The sequence below is a fragment of the Amblyraja radiata genome, chromosome 21 (assembly GCF_010909765.2).
Source record: "Amblyraja radiata isolate CabotCenter1 chromosome 21, sAmbRad1.1.pri, whole genome shotgun sequence".
Lineage (NCBI taxonomy): Eukaryota > Metazoa > Chordata > Chondrichthyes > Rajiformes > Rajidae > Amblyraja > Amblyraja radiata.
The window spans coordinates 28,662,901-28,685,294 of NC_045976.1; the positions used below are offsets into that span (position 1 = coordinate 28,662,901).

At 44.7% G+C, this 22,394-nt stretch overlaps 1 protein-coding gene across 3 annotated transcripts in view; it reads right to left on the minus strand.

Moving 5' to 3' along the window:
* The window catches only part of reln (reelin), a 258,697-nt gene that overhangs the window by 44,899 nt on the left and 191,404 nt on the right, over positions 1-22,394 (minus strand). For all 3 annotated transcript variants that reach the window (XM_033039883.1, XM_033039884.1, XM_033039885.1), the window contains 10 exons: positions 22,189-22,291; positions 21,721-21,947; positions 19,529-19,749; positions 17,898-18,045; positions 14,896-15,154; positions 13,085-13,334; positions 11,325-11,493; positions 8,537-8,677; positions 5,522-5,699; positions 4,709-4,902 (listed from right to left, as the gene is read on the minus strand). In XM_033039883.1, the coding sequence (XP_032895774.1) occupies positions 4,709-4,902; positions 5,522-5,699; positions 8,537-8,677; positions 11,325-11,493; positions 13,085-13,334; positions 14,896-15,154; positions 17,898-18,045; positions 19,529-19,749; positions 21,721-21,947; positions 22,189-22,291 (1,890 nt within the window). The remainder of the gene's footprint in view (positions 1-4,708; positions 4,903-5,521; positions 5,700-8,536; positions 8,678-11,324; positions 11,494-13,084; positions 13,335-14,895; positions 15,155-17,897; positions 18,046-19,528; positions 19,750-21,720; positions 21,948-22,188; positions 22,292-22,394) is intronic.

Below are 22,394 nucleotides of genomic sequence, written 5' to 3' on the forward strand. Positions count from 1 at the left end.
AATGGCCTACTCCTGCACCTATTGTCTGTTGTCAAATTGTTATGGCAGGTGAACTAGATTGTTATTCACTCCAAGCCTGCTGCTGATTTCCCCTTTTTTCACTTTAAATACTTGTTTCACAACAGCTGCTGCCATCTGAGATTCCTCAGGTCATCAGCTCCTGATCTCTGCAAAGACAACTAAAGGCCAACCAAGAGGACAGTTATTCCCTTAACAAGTAAGACGGATTGAAATCAAGATGACGATATAAACAGCAACACTCTCACAAGTCCAGAGGATGTGGTACAATTCAGGCAGTGGTAACGCTCTAAGAGTTGGAAATAAAACCAAAATGTCAACAAATCATTGGATTACGGTAGCAACTGATGTGGGGTCTTTGTCCGAAACAGACTCAACACCATGAAAATAATAAAGCTGCAGGTGATGGAAATGAGTAATAAAAAAAGATGCTATAAAACCTTGGGAGGTCTGACAGTTTCCATGGAAGGAGATGCTGATAATAAGCTAAAGACAAACATCAATTACAAGCCTGCTGACATTAAGGGTGGTACAGTGGCACAGCAGTAGAGTTGCTGCCTTACAGCGCCAGAGACCAGGGTTTGATCCTGACTACGGGTGCTGTCTGTACGGAGTTTGTAGATTCTCCCTGTGACCGCGTGGGTTATCTCCGGGTGCTCCAGTTTCCTCTCGCACTCCAAAGATGTGCAGGTTTGTAGGTTTTTTGGCTTTGGTAACATTGTAAATTGTCTCCAGTGTGTACAATAGTGCTAGTGTAGGGGTGATCGCTGGCCAGCCCAGATTCAGTGGGTTGAAGGGCCTGTTTCCAGCTCGTTCTCTAAAGTCTAAAAGTCTCCTATAGCTCCTCCCACCCTAACCTTTGTGAGATATCAATCCCATTTTCCGGATTCCTCTATTTCTATCTTATGGACTCTGGTAGCATGACAGAGGCCTTGACTGCATTACATCTACTTCCTATGTTTCAGTACTCACACCCTCTCTCTCTGGACAGAGCTGGGATAGAGTTCTCCCAATCCTCACCTCCCACCCCATCAACATCCGTCTTCAACCTTCACAACCTTTCCCCAAGTCCAACTGAATTCCACCACCAGGCCACACATTCCTCTCAAATCTCACAACCTAGCTTCAGTATTTTGAAGGTCAGTTCCCTTTGTGATGTGCTGTTCCGACCCCACCTTTTGATCACTTCCCGTGCAATTTAACTCTTCCCTTCCCGTCCCCACGAACACAAACAGTCATTCTAGGTAGAGCAGTAATTCACTTGCACTTCCTTCCATTGAGTTTACTGCATTCGGTGTTAACAATGTGGCCTCTTACAATAGAGGAACCAAATGCAGATTGTGTGACGGCTTTGTGCAGCAGCTGCACCCAGTCCATAAGGGTGAGCCTGAGCTTCATGCGGCCTTCCACTAATTCACCAATGCATGCGCACTTCAACATGTCTGCCTGGGGCCTCTGCAATGTTATGAAGAGATCCAATGAGAGCTGGAGGAACAGCACCTCATCTCCCATCTCTGCAGCCTTCTGGTAGACACAAAATGCTGGAGTAACTCAGCGGGGCAGGCAGCATCTCTGGAGAAAAGGGATTTGGTCTCGACCCGAAACGTCACCCATTCCTTCGCTCCAGAGATGCTGCCTGTCCCGCTGAGTTACTCCAGCATTTTGTGTCTAATTTCAATTTAAACCAGCATCTGCAGTTCTTTCCTACACATTCTGCAGCCTTCTGACTCAGTATCAAATTTTACAAAAAGACAAAGTGCTGGAGTAACTCAGTGGGTCTGGCAGCGCTGGAGAACATGGACAGGAGACACTTCAGGTCGGGACCTTTCTTCAGAATTGGCTATTTCTGGTATAAAGCTTCAATCTGTGATATTTGATCCATCTTTCTCCCACTATTAGCACAGCCCGACCTGCAGCAAACCATTCTGTAACTTTTACATTTATTTATTTGTTATTCTTAATTTCTAGTTCCCTTCATTTCCTGGCCTTTGTTCCTTTTCTGCCTCTACAACTGCCTGCATTAACACTTTGACCAGATAATCTCCACAATTTATCCTCTCTGCAACCTGGCTTCACTCCGTCTGAGATTTTCATTTTGCCCTATATGAATCCCTCCCACTTCCTCGCTGCAAAGTTTTATTTTGCTCCTTTTAACCAGAAATATTAACCCTGTTTTGTTTATACAGTTACTGCCTGACCTGCTGAATGTTTTTATTTTAACTCAACTCAAGTCAAGAGAGTTTATTGTCTTGTGTCCCAGATAGGACAATGAAATTCTTGCTTGCTGCAGCACAACAAAATATTGTAAGCAAAAATACAGAACAGTTCAGTTCAATATACACATAAAAAAGACTCCATTTCCAGTCATATTAGGAATTTGACATCTCTGTCGCAAATTACAAATTTAAATGAAGGGGAGCTTGGTCAAAGAACTTCCAAGTTTCAGAAAACAAAGAGGAGAGTTGACGTTTAAGATCACAAATAGGTTTAGAGGAAATAAATAAACAGAACCTGTTTCTAGTGGCTGAATGTACAACAATAACCAGGGAGGATCAATTTAGAGCAATTGGCAACATAAACATTTAGTCTTTAAATGCAATGAGGTTGATGCAGATTGAGTAATCACCTTCAAAGATGAAATAGATAAATACTCATTAGAACAAAAATTAGAAAAAAAAATTGGAGCTCAGAAAATAAGTGGTGGGTTTTATGGGAAAGCTTTTGAAAAGGGACCAAAATCAATGGGACAAATAACTTCTGTCTTTCTATTTCATGACTGCTGCTCTAAAACTTCTTCCATTCAGAAGTCAACTGTGTCTCAGCACTACGCTGACACTTATTTTTTTCTGCCAATAAGACTAACTGGAAAATTGCCTATTTGTATGAAGGACTCCCTACATCTTCAATGTAAATTCTGAACATTCACTATTTAACAAGACCTGATTGTAACCTCAACAACAAATTCCTGCCCACCCTGAGTAACGTGAATCCAGCTCTGCTGTGAATATTCAAATATTTTGCATCTGATATTTTGCTTCTTCTACCATCCATATAACCATATAACAATTACAGCACGGAAACAGGCCATCTCGGTCCTTCTAGTCCGTGCCGAACACTTACTCTCACCTAGTCCCATCTACCTGCACTCAGACCATAACCCTCCATTCCTTTCCCGTCCATATACCTATCCAATTTATTTTTAAATGATAAAATCGAACCTGCCTCCACCACTTCCACTGGAAGCTCATTCCACACAGCTACCACTCTCTGAGTAAAGAAGTTCCCCCTCATGTTACCCCTAAACTTCTGTCCCTTAATTCTCAAATCATGTCCTCTTGTTTGAATCTTCCTTATTCACAATGGAAATCCTTTGAAGAACTGTGTACCAAAAGACTTGGAAAATAAATATTTTGCCTCATCTTTCCTAAATAGGCAGCCCCTTATTGTTAAACATTGATGTATGGTTCTAGATTCTCCTGCAAGGTTAAATTTCCTCTCCATGAGCACTTACAAGATTCCTCAGAAACGTGTACATTTTCCTACCTATCTTTATATCAGTAGGCCATCCAGCAACCATGTATTATATATAACCATTTTATCTCCCCTTCCCATATCCATGCTGACTTCTCTGTCCTGGACCTATTGTCTATTGTCAAATTGTTATGGCAGATTAACTAGATTGTTATTCACTCCAAGCCTGCTGCTGATTTCCCCTTTTTTCACTTTAAATTATTGTTTCACAACAGCTGCTGCCATCTGTGATTTCCCCACCTATTTCTCAATAACCTAGTATCTCATATACTCATCAACCACTCCCATCCATCACACACACTAGAGCAATTTATAGTAGCCAATTAACCTAACAACCTGTTACACCAAACCAAACAAATAAATGATCCACATCATGTCCTCTTGTTTGAATCTTCCTTACTCTCAATGGAAATCCTTTGAAGAACTGTGTACCAAAAGACTTGGAAAATAAATCTTTTGCCTCATCTTTCCTAAATAGGCAGCCCCTTATTGTTAAACATTGATGTATGGTTCTAGATTCTCCAGTGGAAGTGGTGGAGGCAGGTTCGTTGGTATCATTTAAAAATAAATTGGATAGGCATATGGATGAGAAGGGAATGGAGGGTTATGGTATGAGTGCAGGCAGGTGGGACTAAGGGTAAAAAGTTGTTCGGCACGGACTTGTAGGGCCGAGATGGCCTGTTTCCGTGCTGTAATTGTTATATGGTTATATGGTTATATACCCAAATCCTTGTTTCCTGTAAACCACCCTTTGGCTTGCCACTTCACTGGGAGCTTTTATTTTCCACAATAACCTTTGACACACCAACTTGTCAAATGTTTTCTTGAAATCCGAACAGCTCAACTACTGCTTTCCATTCATCACATCACGTTCCTTCATTAGAGAATATCAATAATTAGTCAATTGTGATTTCCTGATATAATATAATTTTGACTGTAAATCAGAGGCTCAAATAAAGTTCAGAGTGAAGCAGAATAAGGAAAGCTCATGAGCCCAGGAAATCTCACACCACTTACTTTGTTGCCAAGTAAGGCTCCATTGCCAGGTTCTGACAGCCCTTACCATTCACACTGACTCGTTAGTTAATGCACCTTTTAATTTAGAGACATCTGCAGCTCCCCAAAGAGGTCCATATGTACAAGTACTTGAGATACTCACCTAGGCTTATTGTACTGGTCGAAGAAGATTTCCATTAAGATGTTCCATGTGATGCCTCCATTGACAGAATAATCCAGAAAGACTCCCTGATCGCGATTGTTTGGGGGAATAAGGCAGCCGTACATGAAGTAAAACTGAATAAATTCAGCATCTGTGAGGTCCAGATCTACCGTCACCAGCTGACGTGTGCAACCCTAAAGCAGAGGAAGAATTCCATCAGAGACAAACGTCACTGGTTTTGGGCATGTTAGATGCCAAGTTGTCTCAACACAGTGTTTGTTTAAAACATTATCGGAAAGTAAATAAGTATGCAATTTAATGCAAGGAGCCTTTGAACGTGGATTAATGCGATAAGTCTTTGAACACAGTCCTTTAATGGGAGGTACACAAAAATGCTGGAGAAACTCAGCGGGTGCAGCAGCATTAATGGAGCGAAGGAGATCGGCAACGTTTCGGGCCAAAACCCTTCTTCGGACTTGAAGAAGAAGTCCTTTAATGGGGTTTGATTGTACTGATTTGTATCCAGGTATCATCGCACCACGAAACATTGGTTCATGAAATATTTCATAAAACCTCCCCACTTCTATATGTCATCCCCTTTACAATAAACGTTGTTCGCCTTCCAAATTACGTACTGTACCTGCGTACTAAATCTCCTCGGGCTGGGTAGCTCAGAGCCATGAAAGGCTGAATCTCCTTCTTCAAAGCTGAACATTTTCTATGATTATATATTTGAACTCAACCTCTCACAGTTAATGGTTTATTTACACAGCAGCCCGGTTGGAAGCAACTGAACCTGAAGATCGCACTCACTCCACTAAAATGAAGAGCCATTCCTGAGGCCACGACTCCACAGACAGTGCTGAGTTTGCCTCCATTCACCATCAGCCAGTTGTTGCCGGAGGGGGATCTGTTGAAGTTGTCTTTAAGCTGTCGGGGAAGACTGGACTTTGGTTCATCACAATACGTGCCATCCCACTCCTCATCACAGCTGGGTTGAAAGAAAAGCAGTTACCAAGATTATGGACACAGAGATTAAGATAATTGAGTGATAATAGTCGATTCTGAAAGCATCCCACAATTACACAAGGAAAGACTACATCTTTAAACATTTCCTGCAAACAAGGACACTGCAGCTCATTGCTTTGAGACGCTGCCTGTATCCAGTACATAACACTCTTGCAGGACTCATGCATTTGTAAAATGAAACATTAAGGTTTGGCCTCAGCTCCAGGGTCACAGTGCTGGATTACTGATGCCAACAAGTAACTTCCTTTGTTTTTACTTGCTTGCATCAACAAATACACTGATATTATCATACACTGCCTTTTCACCTTAGATTTTCAAAGTCAGTAGCACCTGCACAAATGATCTCCTGAATAAAAGAAACATTTGTAAGTAAGGTAATGGTAGAGTTGCATTCAACGGTGCTGAAGGCAGATTGGTCAATTATTTTGTTGAGGGTGGGCTGGGACTTTTACGGTGTCTGATATTCTCTCTTTCCCGCACCTGCCAGATGTTGTTGAAGCAGTTCTATTACTTGAGTCAACATCAGCCAGGTCTGATTGCATTGTGGGATTAATTAAAACATGTGTCTTTGCTAACCTTCAACTTGACTTATACAGAAATAAAAACCACGTGATATGCAATTGGGAGAATTGTTCTCAGATGCTTTCATGTACTCCTGTTTGTCATAGTTGCAGTAGGGAGGGGTACTGATTGGCAACTTTGACTGGTTGTATTCCAGGAGATTTCATCACAGGGCAGCAAAGTGGCACAGCCGCTGCCTCACACCACCAGAGACCTGCATTTGATCCTGTACTCAGTTGCTGTCTGTGTGGAGTTTGCATGCACTCCCTCTGACCGTGTGGGTTTCCTCCTACATGCCAAAGATGTGAGGGATTGTATGTTAATTAGCCTCTGTAAAATTGTCTGTGGGTGAGAAAGTGGGAAAATATAGAACTTGTGTGAAAGGGTGATCGATGGTCAGCATGGACACTGTGGGCCGAAGGGCCTGTTTCCACGCTGCATCTCTAAACTAAACTAAATAACTGCATATTTTGAAATTGTTATGTAGATGGATAGGGAAGGGCCATTAATAAAAGTCCATGATCTGTCCACATTCTGGGGTGTGGCCACATTCAATAACGTAAAGGAGGACATGGCAAAAGTAGATTGGGTGTATCTGCTTGCAACCATGTCCACATCTGCACAGTCGGAAATATTCAATGAAGAAATAGCAAGAATTCAAGGCTTTAATTCAAGAATTCAAAGTGTATCGATCAGGGCAGGGCAGTAGATATGATTTACACAAACTTTAGTAGGGCCTTTGACAAGCCCCATATAGGAGACTGGTGCAAAGGTGAGGCCACATGGCATCCAATCCTTCAATAGCCACAAACTCCTTTTTATGTGGTGGAGGTGATTAGAGCTATACACAGAAATAAATGTAGTCACAACAGTATTCTGAGGTAGACGCACATCCCAGCATTTCAGCTCAGTTTTGATTTTCTAACAGATCCCAGCAGTTAACAAGCAGGATTAAGATAATTTATTATTAGTTTGCTTTCATTTTCTAGAAACATTACTTTATTTGCTTTAGCATTGTTCCTTGCATTTGTTTCATCTACTACCTGCCTACCAACTTCAACATATTGAAAACATTGAGGCCTATCTTATCTGTTCAGCTTTGATAAACACTCACATCAGATCATCTCTGATGGGGGGGGGGGGGGGGGGGGGGGGGGGGGGAGAGAGAAGTGGGGGATTAGTTACCTAAAATAAGATAATTTAATGTTCATGCCATTGGGTTGTAAATGACCCAAGCAGAATAGAGGTACTGTTCCTGCAGTTTATGTGTGGCCTCACTCCGACAATAGAGGCAGCCCAAGACAGAGAGGTCAGCATGGAAATGGTTGGGGGAGTTAAAATGGTTAGCAACTGGGAGTCCGGGAGGAGCAGACCGAGTGCAAATGTTAGGCAAAGCTGTTGCCTAATCTACGCTTGGTCTCACCGATGTAAAGGATGCCACATTGAGACCACCGAATGCAATAGATGAAGTTAGAGGAGGTGCCTGTGCATTTTTGAGGTTGCTGACTCCCCCTCTCATACTCACCTTTCTATCCCGGGCCTCCTCCACTGCCAGAGTGAGGCCACACAAAACTGGAGGAACAGCAGCTCACGTTCAGTTTGGAGTAGCCCATATCCCAACATTAAATTCTACACTTTTAGGTGAACAACCCCACCGCCATTTTCTTCCCCCACCCCTTTTTCTGTCTCTTCCCTTGTCCCACCTGTTTGTGCATCAATTTCTCCCTTTCCCCTTCCCCCCCCATCCCCTTCCACTTATATTCCTTCCTCTGGCTTTACATTTCTCACCTCCTCTCTCTTTACCTCCTCGTCTCACACTTTTTGTCTTTTCATCACTGGCCTTTGTCCAACCATCTGCCACTGAAAGTCCTCCTCACCAGTATCCACCTATCACTTGCCAGGTTTGTCCTGCTCCCATCTCTCTTCCAACTTATTCCACCCACTGCAATCAGTCTGAAGAAAGGTCCCGACCCAAAACATCACATTTCCATCTCCAGAGACACTGCCTGGCCCATCGAGTTACTTCAGCATTTTAAGTTCTTTTTGGTAAACCAACATCTGTAGTTCTTTGTGTCTACACGAAAGGAAATACAAATCTATATTGGTGATTCTGTGGCATGCACAATCCAGATGTGTTAGGATGCAGCGGGTATGCTAATACCAGGACAAACTTAAAGCAATTGAAGAACAATACTTTGAAACAGTTGGTAGCATGAACATCAAATATCCTTCACTTACATGCAGGATCCGCGTGAGCACCTTCCATGGCCAGAGCACATGTCCAGACAGCTGTCCCCGATGTACACATTATCAATGGCCCATGTCTGCTGCTTCTCAAAGGGTGCGGGCTGATACCAACGGAAACGAGTGGCCTGGGACCTGTAATGGATAATAGACTCAAATAGAATCATCAGTTCATTTATTCCTCAAATGGTACTGCTGTTGTGGAGAATAGTTCAACCTCACTGAGCAACTGAAGGAAAGCAGGTTGACTTACATGGCTTGCCCACAGGCCAGCAGCCTCTCCAGCACAGTGCAGTGGACAGAGGTTAATTGTTATCATTAATTTGCATCTCTTACTTTTGGTCTTTGTCACTGACTTGTTTGGCTGGGCAGTAACTGAAGGGCCTGTCCCATTTGGCAATTTTTCCCATTTGGCAATTTTCTCGGCGACTGCCAGCGTCATATCAGTGTCGCCAAAAGATTTCGAACATTTCAAAATCCAGCGGCGGCAAAAAAAATGTTGCGACACTTGAAAATATGTCATCACGCCGCGTCACCGCCGCAAATTGTTCGGTGACCTGATACTTCAGTCAATGATGCCGGCAGTCGCCGAAAAAAATCGGCAAGTGGGACCCTTGAAGGTACAGCAGAGAATCTGAGCACAGTCCTGTGTATGCCGATGGCAGGCAGGGGTGGAAGAGGGCTGAATAGTGACTGGCATCCTTCACCAGCTCTGGCAGCTGCCAAAACCTACCTATAACCTCCATGTTTTCACATACACTTCTCAGCAAATATCTCAGCGCATGAGTGAATGTAAAATATCGCTGTGAAATATCATCCGTTTATCAATGAACATGGCAAATATATCAGAAGCGATAAAGATTGTACTTCACACAGTGGAGTTTAAAAATGGACATCACTAAATAATAGTGATTGATGGTACATAAAAATAAATACATTTTGTAAAAATGTGTCATTCCACTTCAAGCAAATCTTAATCAGATACTGTGTTGCCTTGACAGAATGAGCTGCAATGTTATTTAAATTGGATTAAAGATATTAAGCCCTGGGAACATTTGAAATATGCATGTTCTCTGGGCACAACACCACGTACTCTGCACCACATGACTTTGACTAATGAGGCAGGTGGACAGCAGTCTTGACATGTGAGCTGGAGGGGCAGCCCAGCAGAGGGGCAACGGAAGTCTAGACTCTCATTCTGGGGTAGAACTGATCCCCCAGCTCCCATTTGGGACAGTTGCCTTTAACACATCAAGACAATGTTGCAGAGTGTCTGGCAGATTCATCTGGTGGCAAAGCTGGGATATCCTGCTTACTGAAAGTTCCTCCATATGGTGGAACCTCATCTGTATCTCTGCCTCTGGATCACAAAGGTACTTCACCTGATGTTAAGACCAGTGTGACGGCAATGGGAGGTTTACCTGTGCCAGTTTAATTGTTACTCTTTTCCTGTTGTTCAGGGAGACTGATACTTACCTGTTACGTGTAGTTTGGGTCCAGGGATCAGAGGAGCAGTTACTTTGTAAAATTAAACTGAAGGAGGGATATAACACCTGCCACATTCATGTTTCAATTACTGGATTCTGTCCACAGGAATCAGACTAATAATTCTAATGAAGCTGTGGCAAATCAGCAAGGAAATATGAATTAAACGGGTTCTCCTGGGGACAGTGCTGCTTGCTGTCCACGTGTGTCGCCTCAGCTTTAGAAATCATTGCAGAGTCTCACAGTGTTGGCTGCAGTTATTCACAACACTGATAATGTTGCAACGCCTGCAGTTATAACCCAGGCCTCGCAGTACACAGGGCCACTCAGGGCATACGGCCCATTCAGTAAGGATGATCATGTGGAGGGGAGTTTTGCTGCAACCACTTAGGGCACCTGACCTCACCTCCATTTCAGCTTCATGGCAGCTTTGTTGGGCCCCACTTTGACTGCACTTCACGCTACCCTGTAGTTAGCATGAGTATGACATGGCTGCCAGGGATCAGGCAGCCAGCGTTTTCACACAGCGAACAACCCACTTTTTTGGAGGGGGGAGTGTTGAATTTTCTTTTGTCCAATTGGGCAATAGGGTTAAATGCCCCTGGGATTTAGCTTTTGGTGAAAACCAATTTCTAGGAAATAGTCAGATTGTGCAGTGTTCACAGTGATCACCAGATGGCAGTGTTTCCCATACAAGCGAGATCTGTAACAGATAGACGGGAATATTGGGGAAAGCAGAGAGATAAAGGCACTGCACAGTGAACAATGATTATCCTTTCCACATGATGTCCAAATGCAAATTCTCATCTGTGAGTTTTGACAGCAATTGTGGGCAGGTACTTTGACCTTCGTGCCATTTTAGCCAAGGCTGATTTATGCAACATGGCTCATTTACAGAGATTATATAAATATCTCTTTTTTATTTCTTCCCTGGGGATTCCCTCGATTTGCCACACACAAGTAACAGGAGAAGACGGGGATATCATCCCGGGATTAGTTGATCAGAGGTCAATGGATGGTTTTGGCCAAATTGATTTCCTCAATTAAAATGTGCAACTGTGCAGTATATTTTTCAAAAAATAATGATGACATTTTGATCATTAAGAATTTTCAGACACATTTAATTCCCAGGGGATGAACATTTCTCCTTTGATACCATCTCTGTTGGCACTTTCCAGCCTCTTCCCCCCCCCCCCCCCCCCCCCCCCCCACTATCAGCAGCTCAGTGAAGTAGAAATACTCTTGCCTATTTTTATGCAGATGTTCTGTGAACTGAAAGGAAGGGTGCGGGAGATACCTGGTGTAGGGTGGCAGTGGCAGCGTGAGTCTGGTCCACTTGTTGAATGTGTCTGACACCAGGACTTTCTGCAGGTGGTACTTGTTACACTCCACGTTGCTGGGGAGACAGTCAGTCAGCACAGGCTGCCATGCCAGTCCCAGATCCACGGAATACTGCATCTCCACAGCTGAATGAACGAAAGAGACCCAAATGTTCATAACCAACAGTTTCAACGCACTCGCTTTAAATTCTTAGACCAAATCCCGAGGCAGAATATAGCATGCAATTTCAGATCTGAACATAAGGGGTCAGGACCCTGCAAGGTCTCAGGGTTTTGGAGCTATAATGCAGGATCAGGCAGGTCAGCATCACGGGACTGCTTGTATAAACTACCAACAGCAAAACACAAAGTGCTGTAGGAACTCAGTGGGTCAGGCTGCGTCTGTGGAGGGAATGCACAAAATGCTGGAGGAACTTAGCAGGTATAAACCACTACATGTAAGAAGGAACTGCAGAGAGACATAAAATGCTGGAGTAACTCAGTGGGTCAGGCAGCATCTCTGCAGAAAGGGAATAGGTGATGTTCCGGGACAAAAGACCCTTCATCAGACCCACTGAGTTATGCCCCTGTCCCAATTAAGAAACCTGAACGGAAACCTCTGGAGAGTTTGCGCCCCACCCAAGGTTTCCATGCAGTTCCTGGAGGTTTTTGTCAGTCTCCCTACCTGCTTCCACTACCTGCAACCTCCGGCAACCACCTGCAACCTTCGGGAACCGCACGGAAACCTTGGGTGGGGCGCAAAGAGGTTTCCGTTCCGGTTTCCTAAGTGGGACAGGAGCATTACTCCAGCATTTTGTGTCTGCTACATTATTAACATTACCAAGCATGAGACAATACCATCCTGAATAAGCAGTGGCAGTTTAGATTTGGGAAGGGATTAAAAACATTGGCATTTTGCTCAGTACTTCTGGAGTTGAAGGTACTTCCCCCAGGAGAACGGAGGACTGGCTCTACTGCACCAGCAGTGAGCACCACATTCAGGAGTGAAAATGCATGACAGGAGTGCAGGAGCACTCATGATTCTCTGCCCATTGCTGCTAGTGGAAAAACATCGGCTACAAGAACTTCAGGCTCCTGATCTCAGAGTGCTGGATCAATCCTTGTAGCCTGGGATAGACTGGGCATCAACCCAAGCTGCAGATGGCCTGGGGAAGGGATGGTCCCTCTAAACTGGATGGCCATCCGCTTTCAACGTCTTGTGTGCTTGCTATCAGATTTTGCAGGTGCGTTTTGTGCCTGAGTAGTTCCGATTTCTACATTTCTAACAGTAATATGTAAATGAATCGTTTTTTTTCTCAGGCACAAAACATATTGGGCAGCCTTGTGTTCAACATACATTGCATGCGCATTCTCCGAATAATTTGTAGTAACATGTTCTCAAATGTAGCCATGCACATGAAACCCAGATGGAAGTAGCTGCATGTTTTCAGCCTGTTTCTGTGCAGTATGACTCTACTGTGGTTGTGATATTATTAAGGAAATCCATTTCACTGTAGCTGGCCTCCAAACCTTTACCAGGTGGAGGATGCCATCCTATGAGGGATTATTGATGCACCCTTTACGAATGTGCCACCTGCCGTGTCTGTATAGATTACCCTGTTCCTGAAATACGAGATGGAATCAGACTTTCCAGGAATGGTGAACGGGAAGCCTGCACTACCACAATACAGCCAGCCGAGGGGAACCTCACAATTGAATAAATCCAGAAGATATTTACCGTAACAAGAGTCTGTGACGGAGCAGGAGGCAGCAAAGTCAAACTGCAAGAAAGAATCTTCGTTTACGACTACGTCAGTGGAGATAACATAGCGGGTGTAGGCTTTCTCGATGAACACCAGCGCATCCCCACTCGAACCGCAGACCGGCATCTTGGTGCCTCCTGGGTGGAGCAGCCACTTCCTGTTGTCCAGAGTGCTGAAGTTATCCTCAATCACCGTTTCACCCAGAATGCTGCCTCCAATCACTATCTGTTTTATTCAGAGAGGCACCAGTGAGGGTCAATACATTACACACAGAGCAAATCACAGGCACTAATACAGTACGAAGATAGACACAAAATGCTTGAGTAACTCCGCGGGACGGGCAGCATCTCTGGAGAGAAGGAATGGGTGACGTTTTGGGTCGAGACCCATCTTCAGACACAGAGTTATCATTGTTACTGGAGTTTGAGACTTGGATTTCTTTCGAAACCACCAAACCATTTTAAATGATGGGAAAGAGTCACAGCATGAAAATGGTCATTGGATTGAAGCTTCAGAGAACCATTTTCCTCTGTGGACGGTACCATTGCCTGAGTCCCAGCCACCAGACAGGGGCAGTACCTGGAGCAGGTCATGTGCAAATGCTTGAACAATCCACTGGATGAGTGGTCACCCCTTCATATCTGCCTCGAGCATGCTGTGTTATCTTTCCTTGGATCTACATGGTAGTCAGTAAAACCCCTAAAACATGGTCGCAGAGTGATACAGCATAGAAACGGGCCAAAACATTCACCATTTTGAATTATGGCAAAACGGACAATAAAGGGGAAGCTCAGAGGTGCACCTGGTAGAGCTGCCCCTTCACAGCATCAGAGATCCAGGTGCAATTCTGACCTTGGGTGCTGTCTGTGTGGTGTTTGCATGCTCTACCTTGCAATAGCATGATTTTCCTTTAGGTGCTCTGCTTTCCACCCATATCTCAAAGACGTGTGGGTTGTTGGCTTAATTGGCTGTTGTAAATTGTCCCCAGTGTGTAGGTACGTGAGCAAGGCTGGGGGGTGATGGTGAGATTGTGGGATTGAGGCAGGGATATTTTAAACGGGAGGCTGATGGTTGGCAGAGTTATGGTGGGCCCGTTTCCATGCTGTATCACTCAGCAACCATGTTTTAGGGGTTTTGCTGACTACCGTGTAGATCGAAGGAAAGATAACACAGCATGCTCGAGGCAGCTATGAAGGGGTGACCACTCATCTGGTGGATTGTTCAAGCATTTGCACATGACCTGCTCCGGGTGCTGCCCCTGTCTGGTGGCCGGGACTCGGGCAATGGTACCGTCCACAGAGGAAAATGGTTCAATCCAATGACCATTCCCATGCTGTGACTCTGGACACTTAACATGGGACCTGGTCTTCACCAGTCCAGGCATGTGGAATTTCCAAAAGCGATCACTCCATTCCAAAGACATACAGCTTTGTAGGTTAATTGGCTTGGTATAATTGTAATTTGTCCCTAGTGTGTGTAGGATAGTGTAAGTGTGTGGGGATCGCTGGTCGGCACGGACCCGGTGGGCCGAAGGGCCTGTTTCCGTGCTGTATCTCTAAACTCACTGGACAGCCAACAGAGCAGGGATTCCAGCTGCTATTTAACTGCCCTCAGCTTGTGTCCTTCCTAACACCCCATAACATCTACCCTTGTCTGGAGGCCAGAAGCCTTGCAGCAAACACTTGCCTTCACCCAATGTACTGCGAGTGCCTTCCCGCATTCAATGTACTGCACTTGCCTTCATGAGTTCAATGTATCACGCCTGCCTTCAGCTAATAGATCTCACCTCATCAATGGCCCAAGGGCTGTAGAAATGTCCGTCTTCAGAGGGCTGCCACCAGCGAAGTCGGGTGGAGGAGGAGCGGGCCTTCATTGGAATCTCGAGAGCAATGTATCGGCCCACGTTACTGGAGTTGCTGAAGAGGAATTCCTGGAGCACGCCCCAGCTCAGGCCTCCATTCATGGAATACTGCAACAGCATTGGCTGGCTGCGGGGGTCAGGCGATGCCTTGCCACAGCCCAGTCTCAGGAAGAACTGCACAAACCTGAGTGAAAAGTGGAATAAAATAGCTGGCATTTCACAGTTAAAATATCCCTTCGGACGGACTCTGTGGACACTCACATAAGGAATCGATTCATGCAGTAAGTTTCTGGGTAAATGTCAGAATGCCAGCAGGCCCACTTGTCATGGCAGAGTGAACCACATCACATTTGTTTCCAACTCAGAGCAACACCTTAATCAAGGTGGGATTGTGGATTGGAAATTAAAACCAGGAGATTTTCTAAGAGGCGAAGAAAAATGGCTCCATCTTTCAATGCATTGTGAATATTTAGCGGTTTTACATGGCATCTTTATTTAAGTCTAATATTACCAGCTGACTGATGGCCCCGTCCACATATTTCTGGTGGTTTTGACTATTAATATCACAGACCTGATCCTCCCAAGAAAAAATGTGCAGTTAAAATCTCAACAAAGCAAAATGTTATTGAGATACTGGTTGGGCTGCAAGTTGCTAAGGAGATGAGAGTAATGCCCACTTAGGAAACCTGAACGGAAACCTCTGGAGACTTTGCGCCCCACCCAAGGTTTCCGTGCGGTTCCCGGATGTTGCAGGTGGTTGCAGGTGGTGGAAGCAGGTAGGGAGACTGACAAAAACCTCCAGGAACCGCATGGAAACCTTGCGTGGGGCGCAAAGTCTCCAGAGGTTTCCGTTCAGGTTTCCTAAGTGGGACAGGGGCATAAGGTTCGCTGTTTTTTGAGTAGATAAATCACCTCCCTGGTGCGGGTGGGATATATTGTACATTGCCGAGAGAATTAAAGGAGGTAAATGCAGAGCCACTGGTCAGACTCAACAGATCTACAGTTTCTGGGGTGGTGCCCAAGGACTGCAAAAGTACCGCAAATGTTACACCTTTGCTCAAAAAAATGCTTTAAGTGTAAACCCGGCAGTTTCAGGCTCATCAGCTGGTTGTCTAGAGAATGTTCTAGAGACCAGGATCCATGAAGGAATTAGCAGTCACTCAGAAAAGAGCAAGGAGGTCATGGTGAACTGTTTATTATAAGATACCGTTTTAACCATAACTGGAGTACTGGATGACAAAGTGTAGGAAAGATGTTAAAGCCTTATAGGGTGCAATAGAGATTTACTGTGAGATGATGGGTTTTAGTTAGGTGAATAGATTGGGGAAAATGGGGTTGTTCTCCTTGGACAAAGCAGGATGGGAAGATTACGACAGAGGTATTAAGTATCATGAAGGAACTAAACAGAGGCTCTTTGCGTTTGTGGATAATCAACAACCAGATGATGCAAATTGACATAAGGTGGCATAAGGAACAATTTTTTTAGACAGCAAATAGTCAGAATATGGAATGCAGAGGCAAGTTCAATCATAGTGTTCAAACAGAGGATGTAACCTTTCTGTGATCCTCTGTTGAATCTAGCTTACTCCATTAAAATCATTTTTTAAGGAATTCTTGTTTCAGTGACACAATATAATGATAATCCAAGGTCTGTTGGAGGTTAATTGCAGGAGCAGGGTCAACAAAATGTCAGCTCTTTATAAATAACTCATTCCTGTTCCAAGGGACGGAGTGGATGTTCAAGGTCAGAAAATCCACAAGTGACTGTCCCTTTGTCTTTCCACCAAACACCTCTTTAAATTGAGGCACATGATTCATGATGTCTGACGTGTCTGACAACCTCAAATACAACACTTTCCATGCATAACATATGTTCGGAAAGGAATTCTGAGCACTCAGCAGCAAACATGGGGCTGCGACTTTAAATTCTCGCATTTGGATCACTTCATCTGGAAAGCGTAGGTGTTTACTTTCTTAAACTGAAGTAGATTCTTTAGGTTACTGGCAAGTTCTGACTCTGAAAACTAATTTGCTGTTTATTTTTAATGAGTATTCATTAAGACGCCCACTGCCCCACAGGCTTGCATCATGGTAGCGTTGATGGCACGCTGCTGTGAAAACCACTGGACACTCAGCATCAACTTGAATGGTTCTGTTATCAACCTTCAGGTCTCAAATTAGCAGTTTCACCGCCACCTCAGGGAGGAAATAGTGAACTCGTACCTGACAGGAGATTAAAGAACGCTCTGACACAATGAGATGAAAATGTCTGTCTCTTAGAAATCAGAGGAAGAGAAGCTGGGCAGAATTTCTGTTATCTTCTAAACATGACAGCTGAACACGGTTACACTGTTCTCAGTGAGTTGTTTGAAATTATTCCTTCCACGCACCAGTCCGGCTAACGAGGAATGAGCATCTTGGGAACTGGTGGAGGGAACCTGCTTTGTGTTCAATTTTTGAAACACTCAGGCAAATAACGGCAAACCTCAAAGAGAAAAGCAGCTAGAGAATATTACTTCTGCTTCCGAGGAAAGAGGAGAACAACAAATATTGTTGAATCTGTGCCTGAGGTTGAAGGGAGAAAGAAATCAGAGGGAAAGGGACATGGGTGTCTTACTGTTAGGGGTCACTGTGAAATGGATCTGAAACTAACGCAGATTTGGGAAATAACAATTCCGCATTTAGAACGGGCCTTGGCTTGGTACAGTGACTAGAGACTTACTGGAAACATTCATGGCCACATTAGTGTGACCACCAGAAAAATCTGTGTCAAGGCAGGTGGAGGCACAAATGATGTAATTCGGTATGGATGTGTCTGATAACCAAATCCCCATCACACCTGAATTTTGAATGCAGGATTTCACATGAAGGATTAAACAAGCGGTGAACATGGTAGAAATGTCCATGACTGAACGTGTCCCAAATACCTTGCGTATGACAAATCCATGTCAACAGTCACCAGCATGCGTAGGCCCTCCTCACTGAAGAAGAGGCTGTTTCCACTGGACATTAGACCACATTTCCTGGATGGTTTGCCGCCACTCATCACCAAAAACCTTGCAGGGTCTGTTGGACCTAAGAATGAAAGTAAGTCCGGATTGGTTAGGTTTGATTTGCCAAAAATGTTTCAAAGTGGCTGCCACATCAGTTGACTAATATAAACCCAAAGTGGATTACAGCCTTAAATATGATGCAGACATGTATTCTCTTGACATCTTAGAGGTTTCTGAACTGTTAACCTGTGAATAGTCCTTCAGAGAAACATAAAGCTCAATGTAATCTTAATGGATCGGCCCTAACCTCTTCCTTTGCTCACTCTCGACAAAGTTCACAGCCTGACATTTCAAGCCAACCAATAATTATATTCATTAAACACTGCAGTAACGGCAGATGTTCCTAATGCTCACTGGTTGCATTTGCCTCACCTCACTGTGTCAACTTTTGTGGGTTTAGGGCCTAATTCCAACATCAGACACTCTGCTAGAGTACCGTGGAAAGACAGGGATTCCTGACCCCGGCTCCTTTAACAATCATGACTAATAACTGAACCACCAGCGACAACTCCTGTGCCTGTCACACATGCTCATAAAACTTTGACTGAACTGCCAGCACATGTTGAAGCAAAATCGACAATGAAGTCCTTTACAATTGAAAATATTTATTTTCTTACATTGAATGTTATAAATGTACAGCGCTGACAGACAGGGAACGCCTAGCTAGTCTATCTTGATGCAACAGTGTCCAGAGCATTCGAACGAGTCGAACCTTACACACTGCCCAGGTCCTGCTCACATTATAAAGCTCCAGCTTCCCAACTGGCTGGGTGTTAGTTTTGAGCTGAGTGTCACTGTCCCCTACTGATGGTGGAGGGGACAGCATTTCACTAATACCCCCACCAGCCACAGGCAAGCATGGCAACAAACGGGTGGGTGGGGATTTCTGCTCGATGATCCTTGATTTTTACAATCAATGTGTGACCGGAAGCAATTGAAGGAAAATCCTACACCCTTTGACAGCTTCTATCCCACCCTCAACACCACCCGCCCAGCGATCCCTAATCCCATTACTGCCCAGATCCACCACCCTACGCAACAACTGCCCACATCCTGCATCCCCCTCACCATCCCCCCCACATCCATCATCCCCATTCACAGCTGCAAACACCACCCTTGCCCACATATGCTCCATGTCCACCCACTCCCACATCTAATCATGCCCACCCACCACCCCCTTCATCCCCCTCCACATCTGCACCCCGCACCCTACCCATTGTCCACACCTACTACCCCCACCTCCACCCAGCACTTCCCACTGTACCACACATATCGAATCCCCTCCACCACACGTAGACACACGTTACAATATCCACCCACATCCTGATTTTGGACATATTCTCCATTCAGTGTCAATTACCTTGGAAATTACGCGTTTCCATTCCCCGTAGATAGAGTCAATCTGTTCGATTGGCTTTAACCCAGGCCTCACAAACCTACAATCATTTTATACTACTACTATAATTTCATGTAGTACGAACCCACTATAATTTTTTCCAACCTACCTTTAAAATCTCCCTTCAGGAAGTCTGTATTTTTGGAGCTGATTTTGCAGGTGGGCCCGGAATACCTGGCGTCACAAATGCAGTGGGTTCCACCGACGCAACTACCATGACCATTACACATCTCCTCACACTGGGGCCCGATGTAAACATTATCAATGGCCCAGGTCACTGGTTGAGAACCTAGCCTGTAGAAGCCCTGGTACCAGCGAAACCGCACTGACCTGTGGAAACAAGCAGTAATATTTCCATGGCATGAGCTAAAGAAAAGATTTCAAACAAGCTGTAAATGTTGAGCAAAACCCCAAGTGCTGGAGGAACTCTGCAGGTCAGGCAGCATGTGTGGGGTGAGAAGGGTAGGGATCCTCCATCTCTATTTGTTGTAGTGTCAGGGTCATAGAAACATAGAAAATAGGTGCAGGAGTAGGCCATTCGGCCCTTCGAGCCTGCACCGCCATTCAATATGATCATGGCTGATCATCCAACTCAGTATCCTGTACCTGCCTTCTCTCCATACCCCCTGATCCCTTTAGCCACAAGGGCCACATCTAACTCCCTCTTAAATATAGCCAATGAACTGACCTCAACTACTTTCTGTGGCAGAGAATTCCAGAGATTCACCACTCTCTGTGTGAAAAATGTTTTTCTCATCTCGGTCCTAAAAGATTTCCCCCTTTTCCTTAAACTGTGACCCCTTGTTCGGGACTACCCCAACATCGGGAACAATCTTCCTGCATCTAGCCTGTCCAACCCCGTAAGAATTTTTAAAGTTTCTATAAGATCCCCCCGCAATCCCCATTATTTGTGGACGGATAAGTTCACCAACATGGAGTGTACCCGCATACATTCATTACTAAGTTTATTGGGTAATAAAAAAGAAACTGCAGATGCTGGTTTATATCAAAGAGAGTCACAAAATGCTGGAGTAACTCAGCAGGTCAAGCAGCATCTCTGGAAAAAATCGATAGATGACGTTTCAGGTCCGGACTGAAAAAGCCTAATGGGCCTGTCCCACTTAGGCAATTTTGTAAGCGACTACAGGCAACTAGGCTGTTGCCACATGGTCGCCGGGGTGTCACCTGTATGGTCTCCTCGGTCGCCCAAAGAGTCGTACCTTTTTTCTGGTCGTCGCTGGATTTTGAAATGTTCAAAACTTTTCGGCGACAGTCGGCGCCCATGTGCTCGACGCCAACGATCGTAGTCTAACGTAGGTGCTGCCGCCAGGATGATGTAGGTTGTTGCCAGGATGACATAGGTTGTCGCTGGTGCTGACTTCGGTGAATTCCATTGGCGACCACCTACGTCAACCGGTGACAAGTACCGGCGACTGAATTGTATTAATTTGTCTTCAATTGCCGCCGACAGGGTCGTACCTTGTCGTAGCTTGGTGGACGTAGGTTGTCGTGGGTGGACGTCCTAATGGCTCGCCGATTGCCGGTAGCTTGCCGTAGCTTGGCATCGACTAGGTGGTAGGTTGTTGTAGACATTGTCGTAGACATTGTCGTGGGGAGGTCCAGTCGCCAATTTTTCGGCGACCTGCTACGACTATGACAGTCGTCGGAAGTCGAATAAAAAATCGCCTGTGGGACAGGCCCATAAAGAATTCTGAAAAGTCTGAAGAAGGGTCCCAAACTGAAACGTCACCTATCCACTTTCTCCAGAGTTGCTGCCTGACCTGCTGAGTTACTCCAGCATCTCATGTTTATTGGGTGTATTACAGTGGTAGTTCCGTGGAAATCTATGCAGTGAACTGACGACAGGGTTATGTAACATGTTATGCATCTGTACCTCTGCCACAAGAAGAAATTAAACATGATGAGCATCAAATTGGACAAAGAGGAGATAGCCACAATTGGTCAGGACCACCAGAGTCTGACTGTTCAGAAGGATATCAGATGAGGTGTGGGGAATCGAATGAAAGGTGGGTCCAGACAAAATGGGAGTTGGGAATTATTGCACCTTCTCAGGCCACAGCCTTCACTTGTTCAGGTGCAGCAGGGAATGGCAGTGCAACTGAGCTCCTGAGCTACACCAGGCCAGACCAGGCAAGGCTCAGCAAACTACTGATCATCAATGTGCAAATGGGACAGAGGCTGCCGACTCTTTTGAATCACAAGATTACCAGTTTAAGTGTGCGGAAAGATAAAAAAAAGATTTAAATAAGCTTTAAAAAAAATTCTGAATTAGGAACTCACCCGCAAAGATGCAGCCTGCCAAAATGGATGACCTTCCTCTTCCAGCCGTGGGTGGTTCCAGCATAATAGGTGCTGCTGGGATGGAGCTCAGTTGAACAAAGTGAGCTGACGTGTCCACTGCTGTAGCAGAGAGGCAGGAGCAAGTGCCACGTGGCTCCAAAATCCCGTGAGAACTCCAATCTAATAGGATCAGAAGCTGAACTATCTATGTTACATCCAACGTTGATCTGAAATTATAGAAAACACATGTATATTCTCTGTTTTAACTCAGTGATGCTATTACACATTGTTGCTGAAATGTAAGCATTTGGCCTAGGAAGGTTTTCATTTGAAGAGCAACAAGGTTTTGATTCAAAGACGATTTGGGAAATTCAAAATATTCTGAGGACATTCTAAATACATGCAGTCAATGTCCAAAAATTCTATGTTGCTAAAAAATAGGCAGGTACAGTAAACATAGAGAATTACCTGAAACTGAACGATGGTGTTCTCATTAACATCCAGATCACGTGTGGTGATGGAATGTTCCCCAACCATGTTTGACACGAAGACGATGGCAGAATCTTCCTCCCTTGTTCACAGAGACACAACATTAAAATTAAAATAACTGCACAGTAACTATGCAGTTAAATCCGCTTGCTAAGATCGGGTGTAAACACTGCAACGCTGCAGCA